The sequence below is a fragment of the Phoenix dactylifera genome, chromosome 12 (genome assembly GCF_051530095.1).
Source record: "Phoenix dactylifera cultivar Ajwa chromosome 12, Ajwa_hap1_PhDact_Kaust_v1.1, whole genome shotgun sequence".
NCBI classification, from domain to species: Eukaryota; Viridiplantae; Streptophyta; class Magnoliopsida; order Arecales; family Arecaceae; genus Phoenix; species Phoenix dactylifera.
In genome coordinates, this window is record NC_143201.1 from 29,696,136 (window position 1) to 29,713,345 (window position 17,210).

The 17,210-nt window shown below is 39.1% G+C and overlaps 1 protein-coding gene across 1 annotated transcript; it reads left to right on the forward strand.

Annotated features, from left to right (window-relative positions):
- The first annotated feature begins 2,263 nt into the window (after positions 1 to 2,263).
- LOC103704699 (heat shock 70 kDa protein 15-like) lies at positions 2,264 to 11,891 on the forward strand. Its single transcript, XM_008788104.6, has 10 exons — positions 2,264 to 2,846; positions 3,202 to 4,416; positions 5,833 to 6,060; positions 6,170 to 6,265; positions 6,361 to 6,585; positions 9,374 to 9,568; positions 9,657 to 9,803; positions 9,883 to 10,032; positions 10,652 to 10,782; positions 11,154 to 11,891. The coding sequence occupies exons 2-10, from the start codon at positions 3,247 to 3,249 to the stop codon at positions 11,374 to 11,376; spliced, it is 2,565 nt and encodes an 854-aa protein (XP_008786326.4). The 5' UTR covers positions 2,264 to 2,846; positions 3,202 to 3,246; the 3' UTR covers positions 11,377 to 11,891.
- Positions 11,892 to 17,210: the final 5,319 nt, after the last annotated feature.

Genomic DNA, 17,210 nt, shown 5'->3' on the forward strand with positions numbered 1-17,210 from the left:
CATCATCGTAAATCATGGTTGTTTCAGCCCGCGGAGAATTTTCTTATCCAAGCCTCCTTCTCTTTTTCTTTTTTAAGGGCAGCTCACATTAATGAGCATAACCAATACTTTCAAAAAAAAGTAGACTGCTCAATGATAAAAGAACATCCGACTCTTAAGTCTAGAGAACCTCTCCGGTGTACTGAGTAATGTAGGAGGTGACTCAATCAATCGCTTTGTTCGTCTCCCGGTATACATGCACGGTCTGTATTGTGACACACTTCCTCGCCAACCACCAAAGATCGCCAAGAAGTGGATGCTCTCCAAGCCCTTTAAGGTTACTCTCCTACTTAAAAAAGACCGATTATATGATACCTCCTTGCCTCCTGGGCATCCAGCTTCTCTCTTGCCTCAGCAGCCCACTTAGCATCAATGATATGGTTGAAAACGTTCAAAGTTAGATATGGTGTTCTAAGACAGAGAGGATTATAGGCCAAAAACATGCAACAATCTAGGGCCTCATCCAAAAAATCTTGCTAAAATATATTATTTAAAATTTGTGGCCTTATATAAGGACTCAAGATCTACCTAGTACATGTCGATATAAGATTAAACACATGCTTATACGAGTCCTCACATGCTCTCTCGTTTAAGTCAAATCGTTCTTGCTAAACTAAGAATTTAAATCCATCTCATAATCTACATGGGTCAAATTTACTTTGATGTCATTTGTATCAATTCATGATCTTACAAAAAAAAAAATCTAGCAAGAAGCTACTATTTGAATTTTTTGACTCTCTATAAGTACTCAAGATTTATCTATAATCCATGTGGTGCTGAACGCACGATCAAATGAGTCTTCATGGAATAAATGACTAAAAGCCACTAGAGTTGGTTCGGTGTGGATGCCAACCAAGAGAAGGCACCTTTGAAGATTTGGTGTTTTTATTTGTTTTTCCTACTGCATTTGTTTTTCCCCTAATGAACCATGATGAGATGTTTCCAAAAAAAGTTCGGGTTATATCTTTGGTGTGGAAGAATAATTGATCTGTGCCATCAACCGTTGAATTGCATATTGTTGCAAAAATAATAGATGGAAAGAAGGAAGAACTTATAAATTGAGGCGTGATTTCATTGTTCTTAAGAATAGCAGGTAATGGCGGCCTATCCTCCAAGATACAACAACTCGCATATGCAATGACTCTATCGAACAACCCAGAATCGCTCAGGAAGATCGAATCCAACAATTTTGCCTTGGACCTCCATTGGGCTCGTGAGCGCATGGGCTAATTACTTTGAAGATTTGGTGGGTTCGGTGTGGATGCCAACCAAGAGAAGGCACATTTGAAGATTTGGTGTTTTTATTTGTTTTTCCTACTGCATTTGTTTTTCCCCTAATGAACCATGATGAGATGTTTCCAAAAAAAGTTCGGGTTATATCTTTGGTGTGGAAGAATAATTGATCTGTGCCATCAACCGTTGAATTGCATATTGTTACAAAAATAATAGATGGAAAGAAGGAAGAACTTATCAATTGAGGCGTGATTTCACTGTTCTTAAGAATAGATCGCGCCCCTCGGAGTAGCAGGTAATGGCGACCTATCCTCCAAGATACAACAACTTGCAGATGCAATGACTCTATCGAACAACCCAGAATCGCTCAGGAAGATCGGATCCGACAATTTTGCCTAGGACCTCCATTGGGCTCGTGCACGCATGGGCTAATTACTTTCTCCTACTGCATTTGTTTTTCCCCTAATGAACCATGATGAGATGTTTCCAAAAAAAGTTCGGGTTATATCTTTGGTGTGGAAGAATAATTGATCTGTGAATTGCATATTGTTGCAAAAATAATAGATAGAAAGAAGAAAGAACTTATCAATTGAGGCGTGATTTCACTGTTCTTAAGAATAGATCGCGCCCCTCAGGAAGATCGGATTCAACAATTTTGCCTTGGATCTCCATTGGGCTCGTGCGCGCATGGGCTAATTACTTTCTTTGCTTCACAAAGTTTAAAATGTTGAATACTACATAAAGACGTTTTGTGTTTTATCTCCTTCCAATGTGGGACTAAAAAAAGTGCACTAGACAAAGGACAAAGACAAAGAAGGGCAGACTTGAAATTTTAAAATATTCCAACACATATTGCATATATCTCAAAGCGCTTCAAATTTTTTGTTTAATCGATTTGTATAGATCTCCGAGGGGCCATTGCACAATCTAAAGGAAGATGAACCCTTCTTTGGCGCATGGAAGATAAGGGTTTATAAATGCTTTAAGAGTCGCACCCTGCATCCCAAGTCAGTCAAGGGTGACCGCGCACTGGATCCAGGGTGCGGGGCGTGCACCCGAGATCCATACAACCTATTTTTAGATTTTTTTTTTTTTTTGTGTGTTTAAACCGTAGATCTTTCTGGAACCGAAATCTTCAGTCCGTTTTCTAGAGTCAGCACGAACTCCCCGCCTCCGCATACCTGAGGGTAGACAACCAAGCATCTCAACCGCACATTTGGTGGACCTCGCCGATTAATGATCCCCGTACTTGTCGTAGGATTAGCCGAGTGGGCGGTCTGGATCGATCGAACTGCCAATTGGCCCATATGCACCGTTGCACGAGGTCACTATACGATTGAATTTCTGTATCGGACTCACACTGCTGTACTTGGGTCTATGATGCCGCCCCGGGCACTCGCAATCGAGGGTTCTAGAAAAAGCCACGCTTCCGACGCCTATATGGACCCCCGTCCGCCGACTGCAGGAAAACCTAAAACGAAAAAGAAAGGGAGAATTTAACAGAGGTTCGATCCAGAGAGCGTTCGAACGGACTTGGGAACATCTTGGCATCGGAGCTTCGAGGCTTCCGGAAGGTACGCCATATCGTCTCCTCTCCAGATCTGTTCGGTTTTTTCTCCCGAAAGCCCTATGTTCTTGCGGCCATCGGATCGATCCAGACTTAAGACCCTAATATCTGCGCGTTGATTCTGTTCGCCGTTGTACAGCTCGTTTTTTTTTAAAATCTTTATGAAGGCTTAGATCTCGTGGAGCACTATCTCCGCCGATCTTCCATTTTTTAGGAGTATATTGCAAGGTTAATTCCATAATTGGATAAAAGATATCATTTTCGCGAGTATTTATTATTCCATTCTTTGCTTTGGGCGAAATCTTTGGCTTTAGGGATGGTATGACCAAAATTTTCTTCTTTTTATATTTATTGATGCTTAGATCTCCTCGTTTGCGCACCGGAGATAGTGATAAATCCGGAAGAAGATGAGCGTTGTCGGGTTCGATGTCGGAAATGAGAGCTGCATTGTTGCGGTCGCTCGGCAACGCGGCATCGATGTGGTTCTCAATGATGAATCCAAGAGAGAGACTCCAGCGGTCGTGTGCTTCGGTGAGAAGCAGCGGTTCATTGGGACTGCTGGAGCCGCATCCTCTACGATGAATCCCAAGAACTCTGTCTCCCAGATAAAGCGTCTGGTGGGCCGGAAATTCTCTGATCCCGAGCTCCAGAGGGACCTGCAGTCCCTCTCCTTCTTGGTGTCAGAAGGCCCTGATGGGTTTCCTCTGATCCATGCTAGGTACCTCGGGGAACAAAGGGCCTTTACTCCGACCCAAGTCCTGGCAATGGTTCTTTCTAATCTGAAGAGCATCGCGGAGAAGAATCTTGGTGCGGCGGTTGTGGATTGCTGCATTGGTATCCCAGTATATTTCACTGATCTCCAGAGAAGGGCTGTTCTGGATGCTGCTGCTATTGCAGGATTGCGTCCTCTCCGGTTGTTCCATGAGACCACGGCAACTGCTCTGGCATATGGTATCTACAAGACAGACTTACCTGAGAATGATCAGCTCAATGTGGCGTTTGTTGACGTTGGTCATGCAAGCATGCAGGTCTGCATTGCTGGGTATAAGAAGGGGCAGCTGAAGATTTTGGCCCATGCCTATGATCGGTCTCTTGGTGGGAGAGATTTTGATGAGGTCCTCTTTAAGCACTTTGCGTCTAAGTTCAAGGAGGAGTACAAGATTGATGTTTACCAGAATGCTCGTGCCTGCCTAAGACTCAGGGCAGCATGCGAGAAGCTGAAGAAGATGCTGAGTGCAAACCCTGAGGCACCGTTGAATATTGAGTGCTTGATGGATGAGAAGGATGTGAGGGGATTCATTAAGAGGGAGGAGTTCGAGCAGATCAGCATCCCAATATTGCAGCGGGTTAAGGGACCATTGGAGAAGGCACTTCTGGAAGCTGGGCTGAGCACGGAAAGTATTCATGCAGTTGAGATTGTTGGATCAGGGTCTCGTGTTCCAGCTATTATTAAGATATTGACAGAGTTTTTCGGAAAGGAGCCTAGACGTACCATGAATGCGAGTGAGTGTGTTGCCCGGGGTTGTGCCCTTCAATGTGCCATTCTCAGCCCCACATTCAAAGTGCGGGAATTTCAGGTATCAGTTTTTTTTTTTGGCTGATTCATTTCATATATATTGCTTGCTGTGAGGTATTTCGTAGAGGTCATGCCTGGGGCTTCATACATGGTATAAATTTTCATATCCCTTTAACTTGATGAAATCGTAGTTTTCGAGTTTAAAGCATCTAAAATTGTCCTTACATGTTGGGCCTTGACTTTTTGTGCATTTACAAAAGCAATTTTTATTTCTGTCTGTGCACTGTAAAATTCTAGTTTTCTTGTGTGTGCATGCACTCGAGTTGGGGGTGGAGTTGATTAATCAATAACTGATGTATAATATCTGCTTATTTTGTTGTTGGAGTTTATATCCTGTTACTTGTTTGGAAGTTAAGCCTGGAATTCAAATTGGTCCAACTGGAATTTTTATGGTATCATGAGGAACTTCTTGTAGAAGGGCAATCTGAGTCAATGGGCAATCTGAGGTCAGCCTAGAAGGGCTACCAACCTTTTTCTTTTTAGGAGTTGGCAATGATTCATTTGTTAGCTTTTGCAAGATACATCTGATGGATGGACATTATTTCATGCATACCTCAGAGTCTTTTCTTTTCTATGGTAAAGATATTTGATTATGGCTTTGAGGAGTTAGCTAGACACCAAAATAAAAGTCATTTTATAAAGATATTTGATTTTGGGTTTGAAGAATTAGCTAGACACCAAAATAAAAGTCATTTTATACTTCAAATTCTGTAATGCCTGAATGCCTATCCTCTTTTGCTCAGTTCTGAAACTGTTCAAGATGAGGACTTATTTAGGCAGGGTGAATCCAGAATCCACCCTTCAACATTAGCAAGGAAACCAGCTAAGATTAACTTACATCTCAAGGATGCAATTTTACCATGGTATGTATATGTTTCTGAATTTATTATAATTTCTGCATAGATTGAGATTCCTAGGGAGCTCCACTTGGGTATTTTATTACCTAAGTCATTTTCTTTATCTAATAAATAACCTAAATTAGTCTGTCTGTATATTTCTCTTAGGTGAGTTCATATTCTTTTACTTAAGACTGTTTTGGTGTGCTCTGTGTGGCCTAATTCACTCATTTGAACTATTGGTGCAGTTGTCAATTGCTTTTATATCTGATAGTGAAATATCAGTTAACAGGAAAAATTGCAGCATTCTTCTATGATGTGAAAGACAAATCTATTTTGTCTCTTGTTGTGTCTATGAGCATTTTTTGATAGGTATATTTTTTTGTCTGATATTATTTCTAATACCTAGAACCATGATCCAGTACTGCGGTTGATTGCTAGTGTGATGCTTCTATTTATATGCTTAACTACTTATTGCTGTTTTCTTCTCCTACAATGTACCGACTGAGCCATGTCTCATTTGTTGTTCCTTTATACAAATATATAATAATATTAATATTTGACTTTATCCATGTCTGTAGGTTCATGACAGCTTCCCTTTCCCTATTGCCTTGTCATGGAAAGGATCTGCCCCAGACTCGCAGAATAGTGCAACAGAAAACCAGCAGAGTTCAATTGTATTTCCAAAGGGGAATCCAATTCCTAGTGTCAAAGCTCTTACATTCTACAGATCTAGTACATTTACAGTTGATGTGATGTTTGCTGATGCGGGTGATTTGCAAGCTCCAGCAAAGATTAGCTCATGCACGGTAATTAATGATAATTGTCGTTCATTTATATGATGTTATATTTTCTAAATAATATGCTCATAAAACTGGCCTCCTGCTGTTCATGACAACTATGGATTCTGTTGGACAGATTGGCCCATTTCAATCCAGCAAAGAAGAGCGCGCTAAATTGAAAGTTAAAGTTCGCCTGAATATCCATGGGATTGTTTCTATCGAGTCGGCAACTGTAAGTCTGCAAGAAGTCATATATAAATTGTAAAACTTGTTGTCTTCTTCCCCTATTTAACCCCAAACTCTTAAAAATAAACTTGTGTTCTGCAGATGTTGGAGGAGGAAGAAATTGAAGTTCCAGTAACAGCTGCAAAGGAGCCTCCAAAGGAGGCTGCCAAGATGGACACAGATGAAACAAGTGTCTCCTCCAGAACTGAAGCTGATGTAAATATGCAGGATGCTAAAACTGCAACAACAGATAACTCTGGTTCTGGGGTGGAAAATGGTGCGCCAGAGGCTGAAGAAAAACCTGCGCAGATGGAAACTGATGCCAAGGTTCGTAAAACAACAGCTACTTGTTTTTTCAATATGCTTATGGCTTGGATTGGAACTTTGCACTCAAGTTATATTATGCTTCCTTACTCTATTTTTTGAGGAATGATTTTTTGTTTGAGAGTTGGATCGACATATTTATAGAGGGCGGGCCTTGATGCAACGGTAGAGTTGCTCTATTGTGACTTGAGTGTCATGGGTTCAAAACACTGAAACAGCCTCTCCACACTAGTAAGAATGCATACATCTAACCCTCCCCAGACCCTGCAGTGGTTGGAGCTTCATACACTTGGATATGTTTTTTTTTGGACTGACATATTTATATTTTTACTATGCACACCCTAGTTGGACTTTGTTACATTATTTGCTATTTTCGAAGATAGAATTGTACTTATTACAAGTTTGGAACTGATAGAAGCTATTCTTCTGTTCTTTGGTTTCAAGTCTGTTGGCTGAGAAATAACCTATCCCATCTAGGGATTTCTGTGGTTATAGGATTGAGATTGGGCTTTTACATATATATATATATATATATATATATATATATATATATATATATATATATATATATATATATTGAGGATATCATAGGCTTTTTGCTAAGAAGTTGATTGTTGACTTGGCTAGCAGAAGTATCTGGAAAGTTCTTTATTGTAGTGTTTGCGTTGGGCTCTTCAATGTTTAATTTATTGAAGATTGTAAATTTCCTTATGTAAGCTTTCTCACATTGTGCTTCCTCGACGTCTGTGGCAACTTGGTCTTTTCTAAATGGCACTTACCTCAGCTTTTCTTGCTGGTCTTTCTTGCTTAGCATGTCATCTCGTTTGGCTATTGTTTGCCTTTTCTGACATTCTGAGTCCTTCAGTTTTTTTTTAATCATCATTTTTTGTGGGAACTTTGCATATACATCTAAGTTGATATTGTCTCCTGTAGATTTATCTTTATGCTTGTGATATTATTGTATGTAGTCCTCTGCCCCCATGTTTTCCATACTACCATCTTCTGCTATTAGGCATCACCTCCAGGAAAACTAATTGTCTTTTATCGTGAAAAAAATTTGACAACAACTAGTTGTCATTGACCCCCCGTTTCCACTTGCTACCTTGTGCTGGGAACAAAATATAAGTGTCGATTTATCTTTATGTAAACCCTTGAAAGAAGAGGAAAAAAAGATGCAGAGACAGAAAACCATTGTGAATTTTGGTTGGACTTTTCTCTTAGTTCTCATTCTTTTTGGTGGCTCTATGTTTGGATTGATCATCCTTTTGTGATCTTTTTGGTTTTGACTGAATTATGTAGCTGGCTTTGTGGGTTATTGGTTTTCTATCATAGAAAAAAACACATTCAGAAGTCTCCTCTTTTCTTTCACTATTAAATGATTTCTTATTTAGTAGCTATACTTGATTGTGACGTGCAATGCAGATGAGAAGCATGGATGTGGTTGGGGTGGGGGGATGTGTTTTAGTTGGTTAAGTAATCATTCTTGTTTCTCATGGATGATTGGATGCCATCCTTACAGTTATCATATGAGCTTCCAGTTTCTTTGAAAGGCCAGGTCTGAGCTTTTCTCCCTTGTTTGTGGTGCATGATTTTCTTTCTGATAGATCGCATGTGCAATAATTATTATTATAAAAGAAGTTTAGCATTAGGTGTTAATACACAACTATTGTCTTTTTTCCTGGTCAAGTTTAAAAGTACATTGCTAATCACTGATAATAACTTCATGGCTAATTGATTGTACAAATCACTATAGTAATTAAATTGTATACGGGCTATTCATTAGTTTTTGCAAGGTCTCTGTACAGCAACATAGCACACTATATAACATTCTTTTCTTTTTGGGTATTTGTTAAATCTCTCATAAATTTGCAATGATCTTTTCACAATGTTTGCATATTCTCAATATTCTCATCTTTTATTTGAGAGGCAAACAAGATTTTTAGCAATTACTGTTCTTTTCCACAAATAAATTTTACATTGTACTTCATTTTTTTAAACCACCTCTATTCGTTGCGGAACGTGTTGACATTTATATGTTATATTTGGCAAATAGCTTGTTTCTTATGATCAGTCGACAAAACATTCTTTGCATGCCTTTCCGGGCATTTTCCTTTTTAATCTTTTCTTACTCAACAAAACTAAAAATGTTTTCAGTATCTTTATCCACCCGTTATAATTTAGGATCATTGAATGTAAATTGCAATGATAAATTGTATCATCTTGAAGCTCATAGTTAAGGATTATGAATGATGCATTATATTTAACTATTTATATATTTTAATGTTTTCTGTACACCACAAAGTTTGTGTGATTGAATTGAAATGAGCTAGCAATTTGTATTTTTGTGGATGTCTTCAACTCAAGCTTTATAAATGTCAGGAAACTCCTATGTTCCTAGTGGGAGTAAAACATAAAGTGGTGGCCTGTTCCTATCTTATAATACACTCTTATATGTATTTTTTATGGCTCGTCTTCAGTGAGTTTGTTGTGCTAGTTCCTAACAAATATGAAGATTGTATCTTATATGTTGTCTCTGTTGATGTCTGACAGAAGTCTCTTCTCTTTCTACGGTTAAAAATATCTCTTTCTCCAATGTTTGTCTACCAGATGTTGTAATTTGATTGTCCTAATAAAAAATTTTGCCATCGGAAACAGTAAGAATCCTTATTTGTGGTGCTATATCCATATATTTTACAACAGCTCCTGTATATTACATCCCTTTTTTTTCCATGAGTTGTGCACAAACACATCTGAAGGATTATGACTTGTTCATATAATGTTGACCCTTCAGGTCGAGGTTCCCAAAAAGAAGGTGAAGAAAACAAATGTTCCAGTTTCTGTACTGGTTTATGGTGGAATGTCGGCCGAAGATTTGCAAAAAGCAGTTGAGAAGGAGTTTGAATTGGCTCTTCAAGACAGGGTAATGGAAGAAACCAAAGACAAAAAGAATGCTGTTGAAGCATATGTTTACGACATGCGAAACAAGGTTCCAGTCATCCAGCATAAACCTTGTATTATATTATTGTGTTAATCTACAAGGGCTGATCTCATTACTTCCACGATTTTGTTTTCAGCTTTATGATAAGTATCAGGATTTCGTGACAGCAACGGAGAAGGATGAGCTCATTGCAAAGCTTCAGGAGGTCGAGGACTGGTTGTATGAAGATGGTGAGGATGAGACAAAGGGTGTTTATGTTGCTAAGCTTGTGGAACTCAAAAAGGTGATTCATTATTCTATCTTGGTTTAGTTCTGTCAACCTGAGATGTTCGGTGCTTCTGATATGGGCTGTCTGAGTGCAGCAAGGTGACCCTATTGAAGAACGGTACAAGGAGTGGACAGAAAGAGGTCCAACCGTTGATCAACTCATCTACTGTATCAATAGTTTCAGAGAGGCCGCCTTGTCCAAAGATCCTAAATTCGATCACATTGACATAACAGATAAGCAGAAGGTATGATGCTACGCTGTACTCCTTCCTGGGCCTGATTTTTATGCTTATTTGTATGTTAGTGAAGGTTGACCTGGGTGCCACGGGTTTGAAATACGGAAACAATCCTGACCCTCTTGAGACCCCACAGCAGCAACAGCCTCGTGCACTGGGCTGCCCCTTCGTCTTCCTTTGCTATCAACATTCAATTGGAAAATGTCCAAAAACTGTTTTGCCTTAAAATCGGAAAGCACATGGCTGTCCTTTTATTAGAACCATCCATATACGTAGATGCAGTTGTTGTCCTCCTTGCATGTTTTTGTCAATTGGCACACCTGACTGGGATTTGTTTCCTTCTAATTCTTAGCCTTCAAGAGTTTTCACTACCTCCAATATTGTGCATGTTGTAACACAAGCTTAGCATACAATTGTTTAACATACTCCTGTTTTTTTGGTACATTGGGTGGTCAAAAGACCTCAAAATTGTTTAACATACTTGTTGTGTTAATATCTGACATATACTGCATATTTAATACATCTCCTGCAGTTCATGTGCTGAATTTGTTGGAACAATGGTTGCTGTAATTGTTTGTATATTGGGAAAATCTTGCAGTCGTGCTTATTTGTTGAACATTTAATATAGGTCGTTAATGAATGTGCTGAAGCAGAAACCTGGTTAAGCGAGAAAAAGCAGCAGCAGGATGCCTTGCCGAAGCATTCCACTCCTGTTCTTCTTTCTGCAGATTTGAAAACAAAGGCTGAAACGCTGGACAGGTAATAATTTAGGTCATTTGGCATTGCTTTTGATTTCCACTTTCGAAAACATAAGAAGTGAGCTAGAATTAATCGCTATGATGAAACCTTTTTGTTTCAATAAATTTTTTGGGTAATATCTTTTAGAGTTTTGGTAGGAATTATTCCCGTAAAAGGGCTGAATGTAGAGAAAGGAATAGCAGTAGTTTTGTGCGAGTGCCATCTTCATCATCAATCCTGATCTAGCAAAATATTTCTGAATCCTCCTTTCAACTTAGCTGAATTGCGCATTAAGATTTGGCACTCGTGTGTCCATTTTGTGGTACACAAATTTTCTATCTCAAGTTTGTCGTGCATCGTTGTCTAACTGTATAAGAAATTGCTTTGCACAGGTTTTGCAGGCCGATAATGACAAAGCCAAGGCCTCCTCCAGCCAAGCCGCAGACCCCACCTCCAGCTGAGACGCCAGCACAACCTGAAGCCACCGAGCAGCAGCCTCAAGGAGATGGTACGCAGGGGGAGCACTTGGCTGATGAAAGTGGTCAGGCAGTGCCAACTGCACCCGAGCCAATGGATACGGACAAGTCAGAGGGTGTCACAGATCCTGGAGCATAAGAAAAACATTGTAGTCCTGTGGTTTGCATTACATAAAAAAGCTATGCTCATCTCGTCTCAGTGCTGTCGTTTTCTTTTTAGAGTCTTGCTCTGCAATAGGTGAGAGGGTCAGGGGTTTCTCCATAGGTGATCAATTTGTGTTCTAATATTTGAATCCACCCCCATTTTGTACTAGCGACACAAAATCCAGCTTTCGGAAGGTGGTTTACGGGAAGAAGGGATTCAGAGTCTGATGGATTTCGTTTCTTTTGTTTGGAGGCCAAAAATCCGGCTTATTTAAGCCCTTGTTCTGGAGGGATGGGCTTTTTGGTTTCATCTACTTCAGCTGTCTGAAGTGGGGTTTCAGGTATCTGGAGATGCAATTCAGGAATCTCTTTTCGAACGGGACAGTATTTGTGCGTCTTATATATAATTCTTGTAGTAGACAATCTGATTCCTGGAAGGTCTTATCAACTTTACTCCTGCCATGAGCAGTATGGTCTATTTTCGCTGACGTTTATGCGGTTTTCCTGCCATTGGCATGCTGTTCTTCACTTTGCGTAAGTTTCACAATGTTATATATGATCTGTATTTTAACTGATGACTATCATGTTTTTGCTGCAAAGCTCGCCGATGCATAGGCACTGCCCGAAGTGGTTGGCAGGAAGGAGTTGTGATTTGCCTGAAATACTTATCCGGTTGTAGGTCCGTTGTCTATCGCCATTCTCTCTATTAGACTATAACTGGGCTTGGAGCCTGCTTGGTTTTATTTAATATATTTATGGAAGGTTTGAGTAGGGGGTGACGTAAGATTGGGGAGGCCACGGCCGTCCCATTGCTACCCTGCTGGTAGTTGGATGGAGGTCTGTCATCCGTCGCACCAGGATTTCGTACTCAAAAAGAATTCCGGACATGGAAGAGTCCAAGTCTTGAGAAGTATAAGGCCATTTCAAGTCTTGAACCGCGGACTTCTTATGTAAAAGCGCGAGGGCAAGCGACCGAGCTAATGATGAGGTACGCTGCTATTTAGATCTTGATCAAGAATGATCTGAGAAGCTGCTGAGATAAAAGAGTTATTTGGAATTTGATCGAGGATGGACATCTGTTCTGATATCTTGCAAGTAATGATCCTAATAAAGATATGCAGGTCTGATTTGCTTGGTCTTGGTTGCTTTCCTTTGATTTGGGTTGGACCTGACGATATATGTTCCGGCTGATTTGGCTAGGCCTCAAACTTGCGTGCTTATCCTCACATTTGTTAAGCCCGATATTTCAAGTTTGACGTATTACTAGATTTGAAAACGTATAGATTGAGCATGCAACTGCAAGCTAAAATGATTTTACCTTCTACCAAAGCTGTCGCTTTTTTTTTGCCTTTTTCCAAGCCTATATATTGTTTTAAGGCCCCTTTTTTTTTAAACAAAAATTTCGTCTGGCCCATTTTAAAAATAAATTTTGCATCGCACGAAATTAGGTATAATCCATATCATATATAAAAAATCCATATTTAAATATTTAAGCTAAAAATATTAAATATAATCCATATTTAAGCTAAAAATATAATCCTTGGACTGCAAGTCTCTTGTATATTAAATATAATCTATATTTAAGCTAAAAATTCGAATAAAATTTTCGATTGGGTGGATTTTAATACTAATTTAACCAATCTTCCGAACGAAATTAGATAAAAATCAGAATAAATAGACAATCAACTTTGTGGAAAGTTGATTGATAATCTCAAAAATGGTACCAATCCACTCTTTTGGCGGGCCATAGCCCTTGGAACAATGAGCCCTCACCTCATTTAATATTGAATCATGGTACAAATGCGAGCAACCCCAGACCCGCACAGAAACTTTCAGAGTCCGGTGCGTTGTTATCATGAAAAGAGATCGCCTTGTAGGCACTACTCTTAATGCACAGTGATGAATATAAAGTTGATAATTCCACTAACTTAATTTAAAATAAATGAAGAAAAATAGTCCACCTTTCTCAACTAAATCTCGATTCTACAAGCATCACTGTTTCAGATGCTTTTAAGCAACATTTTTTCCATGTAATCTACGCAAAGCACAGTTAAAGCTACTTTTGAACCATCGATTCGATCTATTTGTGAATTTCTCGTTGGCCCCATACATGTTTCACGAGGCATCCACTATTTTGATACCGAATACTTGCAACTCATCAATCAATCATCTTTCTTGTCTACAGCTTTGGTTGGTCCTAACTTGGAATGAACTGGACATCTCGACAGTGTTTGAATACCATCATATATTACCTGCAAATAATTTGTAACAAAATGCTTTGATAACTCAGAAATTGAACTCAAAAAACAATTATTTAGCTGGTGTATCGTATTCTCGTTGGTCCCTTAATTCATTTGCATTATGAATGGCTCCGCGTCTTGAAGAAGCAACGGGGATGACCGAAGACAGTTGGGTGACATTTTTGAGTGTACTTTCGGAGTTGACATAGCATCGCTCTAATGCCTAGAGAGAGTCAGGAAGCTCGTGATCCTTAAATTTGGAAGAGAATATTATTTATGTCATCTTCTACGCATTGTATACTCTAAATGCACCATCACACGCCATTCATATCATCATGTCTGCATTTGCGCCATCTGCAGCATAGCTCCCATTTGCACCATTCAAAAGCTTGGAAGAGGCCATTAAAAGAATCATTGGAGTCACTTCGCTTGGAAGAGTATAATATTTTATATATCTTTGATAGTTCTTTTATATTATTGTTTCAAAATATGTTTGTTTTTCAGATCTCAACTTATTCCTCATCGTGGCTCCATCGTCTAACTTATGTCGTGGGAATGAACGCCTTAAGAGGTGGGTGCCTCTTCTGGTAACCTAGTCCAATTGAACTGTATCTATTTCGTAGCAAAAAAAAAAAAATACTGTATCTAGGGAGATTTTGGGACGGAAATTTAAATTCTTCAAATATCAATTTGATCTGTTTTTTCTTTTCAGTAAATTGGATGGTTTAAATTAATCGAGAATAGGTGCATCATAAGAATCAGTAAATAAAATATTAAAGAATTGAATAGAAAGATTAGCTGAGAAAATCCATAATGTAGATTTCGTTTGGTTCGCCATGAAAGATCTGATTTTTTTTTTTTAAAAAAAAAAAACCAACATGGTGCTCTCTAGTGCACCTGACATTTTTTTTATTTTTTTCAGTTAATGATGTGTCCTCATCATCTAGATTGTTTTAGATCAAGAAAATAGGGATATGGGAGATGGATTGGAAAAGTCTTGACAAGGGGATCATATAAGATATTCTTGGGGACCAAAGTGGAAGAATCGGGAGGTTTATGGACTCTAAAGTGGACGCAAACAACGCAAAAATAGGGAGACACTGAGAATCTTTTGCATTATTTTATGATAAGAGAGGTTTTAGAGCATTGCGTAATGAGAGCTCGGTCTGATTCTGGAATGATTCAAATGATGCCGTCTGTACCTGATGGGTCCGACTCTATATCGAGGGCCAGTTGGTCTGCTTCCCCACCATGTCTGGTTCCCTCCATAATCAGGTTGTTTCCTTCCATTTTTTACGAAGAGATGGCTCCTTAATCACAAATTATAAATATGCACTTCAAATCCATTTATTTGTGTAGTTGAATGATTGCCCGAAGGATATATACAACAAGAGGTAGTTATATATGAACACAAGGTCCTTCGCTTTTTTATTATTTTTGATGCAACATAATTTAAAAGAGCCTGTAGGTGGAGGCTCGCTTGTATCACGCAGTGACCATAACACGCACGGGAAGGGAAAGTGTGGCCAACTGAAAAAAAAAAAAAAAAAGCGGCTCATTGTGACTGGAATGCTCAAAAAATAAAAAATAAAAAAAAAAACAACATTTTTATGAGAATGAAATTTTTATATTATATATATATATATATAATCGTATAGGACACATGAAAGTTTAATTTTTATAGACTAAAAAACAGAATATTTTTTTTTAAAATGTAGCCTTGAGTTTTTAGATAGAATGAGATAATATATTTTTTATTGGTTCTAATCCAAGCTGAAATGTATCAGAATTGACTGTATTTTCAGTTATGTCAAAAGACAAAAAAAAGGAGCAGAGAGTAAAGAAAGCCCTTGCTTGATGGGGGTTGAATCTTTTTTATTCGTTCTAATCCTAGCTGAATTATATCAAGATTGACTGTATTTTCAGTTATGTCAAAAGACAAAAAAAAGGAGCGGAGAATAAAGAGAGCCCTCGCTTGATGAATACTACTATTTCAGCTACTTCAAATATTGGTCTTTAGCCTATCTTAACCCACATTCTGTCTTGCCCATGAGATCTTTTTCTAAACGTCTCGGCAAGCCATCCTTTGAAACTGAGCTTCTTCTTGACGCCTTTAAGCCGTGATCTTTTCTTCTTTTTTTTCCTAAAACGGGCATTTCATACAACACGGATACGAATACATCCAGTAAAATCTGCAAACAAAAGGTTCCGAAGTGCACCAGGCAAGTCATCCTCCCCAACCCATAGGGTGCCTCCTGAGTAGCTTGTAATATATGCCGCCACCCAGTCCGCCGCCCCGTTAGCCTCACAATATATACATGCATAGCATGAAAAGTAATACCCTCCCTCACCATCAACTATATATTACGGAGCAAAGAATGAACTCTTATATCACTGTGTGTGCTCTTTTGGACTCAGCTGATCACAATGGCCGAATCGCCCTCCAAAATGATGGAGCTTATCTGAAGTATACGCCGCGCATACTGCAGTCCCATCCAAGCCGCTCGTAGCTCTGCCCCTGGAACTAAGGTGTCGAAGATCTGACACCCCCCGCTGCCACCATGCTGGAGCTCAGACCCCTGATAACAACCCGCCCCCTCTCCTTTTGCCTTCATTCAGGACTGAGCCGTCAAAATTGATCTTGAGAAAACTCGGAAGTGGGGCTCCCATGTGAAGAACACCATATGAGTAGCTGCCGAGGCAATATAGGGGCCCAGGTATCTCGAGCTGTCAAAAGTCTGTGATTTGAACGTGCATGAAGAATCTCTGCTGCTTGTGCCGAACCCGCTCCATCACGAACCATGGAGACGGATTGAGCTCGCCAAAAACTAAAGTATTCTGGCCAGCCATACCTGATAAATTATGCAGGACGCTCTAATAGCTACAAAATGCATCTGAGGGGTGCTCGACCTAACATTGTGATCATTTTTTTTGAGAAAAGAAGCAATTTCCTTGGGGTCGCTTTCAGTGGTGTTGGTCCCCGTTCCAACACCATATGTCAGCCTGATTCAAAAGAAGAGAATAAGGGCCTCGACGGGGCACTAACGGCTCTTTAATGGAAAACACAAATATCCAAATTTGCTACAGTTCCTCCCAAAACACTCTAAATATTAACAGAACAGCCTCCCCCCGCGTGTTCATATTTCTTAAAATTCTTAGCACAAGCAAGACGGATGTTAAGACTTTGTTCCAGATTTATTCCTGAACCAAACATATATATGATGGCTGGATTTGCTTCGACGATAAGAAAAAGTGGAACATAAAGAGTTATGCTATAATTCATTCCTCTTTTTGTTTAGTTTTATCTTATTAGAATTGCTCTCGACTGCACTGTATTTAACATTAAGAAAAAAAAACAGACTTAAATGATGGCATTATGTCCCAAATAACTTGTGACAGTTTTCCTTGAAAATAATTATAATTGGCATAAGCAAAATTGAACAGAATAATTACTTATACTACTTAATTATACCTGATAGTTTGAAATATAGTAGGCATAAGACTTATTTCACTTGCTATATGCTTGAGCCAAACACTGCATAGGTACTTAGGGGCAAAGTCATGTCCATGGGTACGCAAGAAATATTAG

Coding starts and splice junctions, on each gene's coding strand:
- LOC103704699 (XM_008788104.6), top strand. CDS start 3,247: ATGAGCGTTGTCGGGTTCGATGTCGGAAATGAGAGCTGCATTGTTGCG. Junction 6,266..6,360: donor TTTCTATCGAGTCGGCAACT/GTAAGTCTGCAA, acceptor TGTGTTCTGCAG/ATGTTGGAGGAGGAAGAAAT. Junction 9,569..9,656: donor TTTACGACATGCGAAACAAG/GTTCCAGTCATC, acceptor TTTTGTTTTCAG/CTTTATGATAAGTATCAGGA.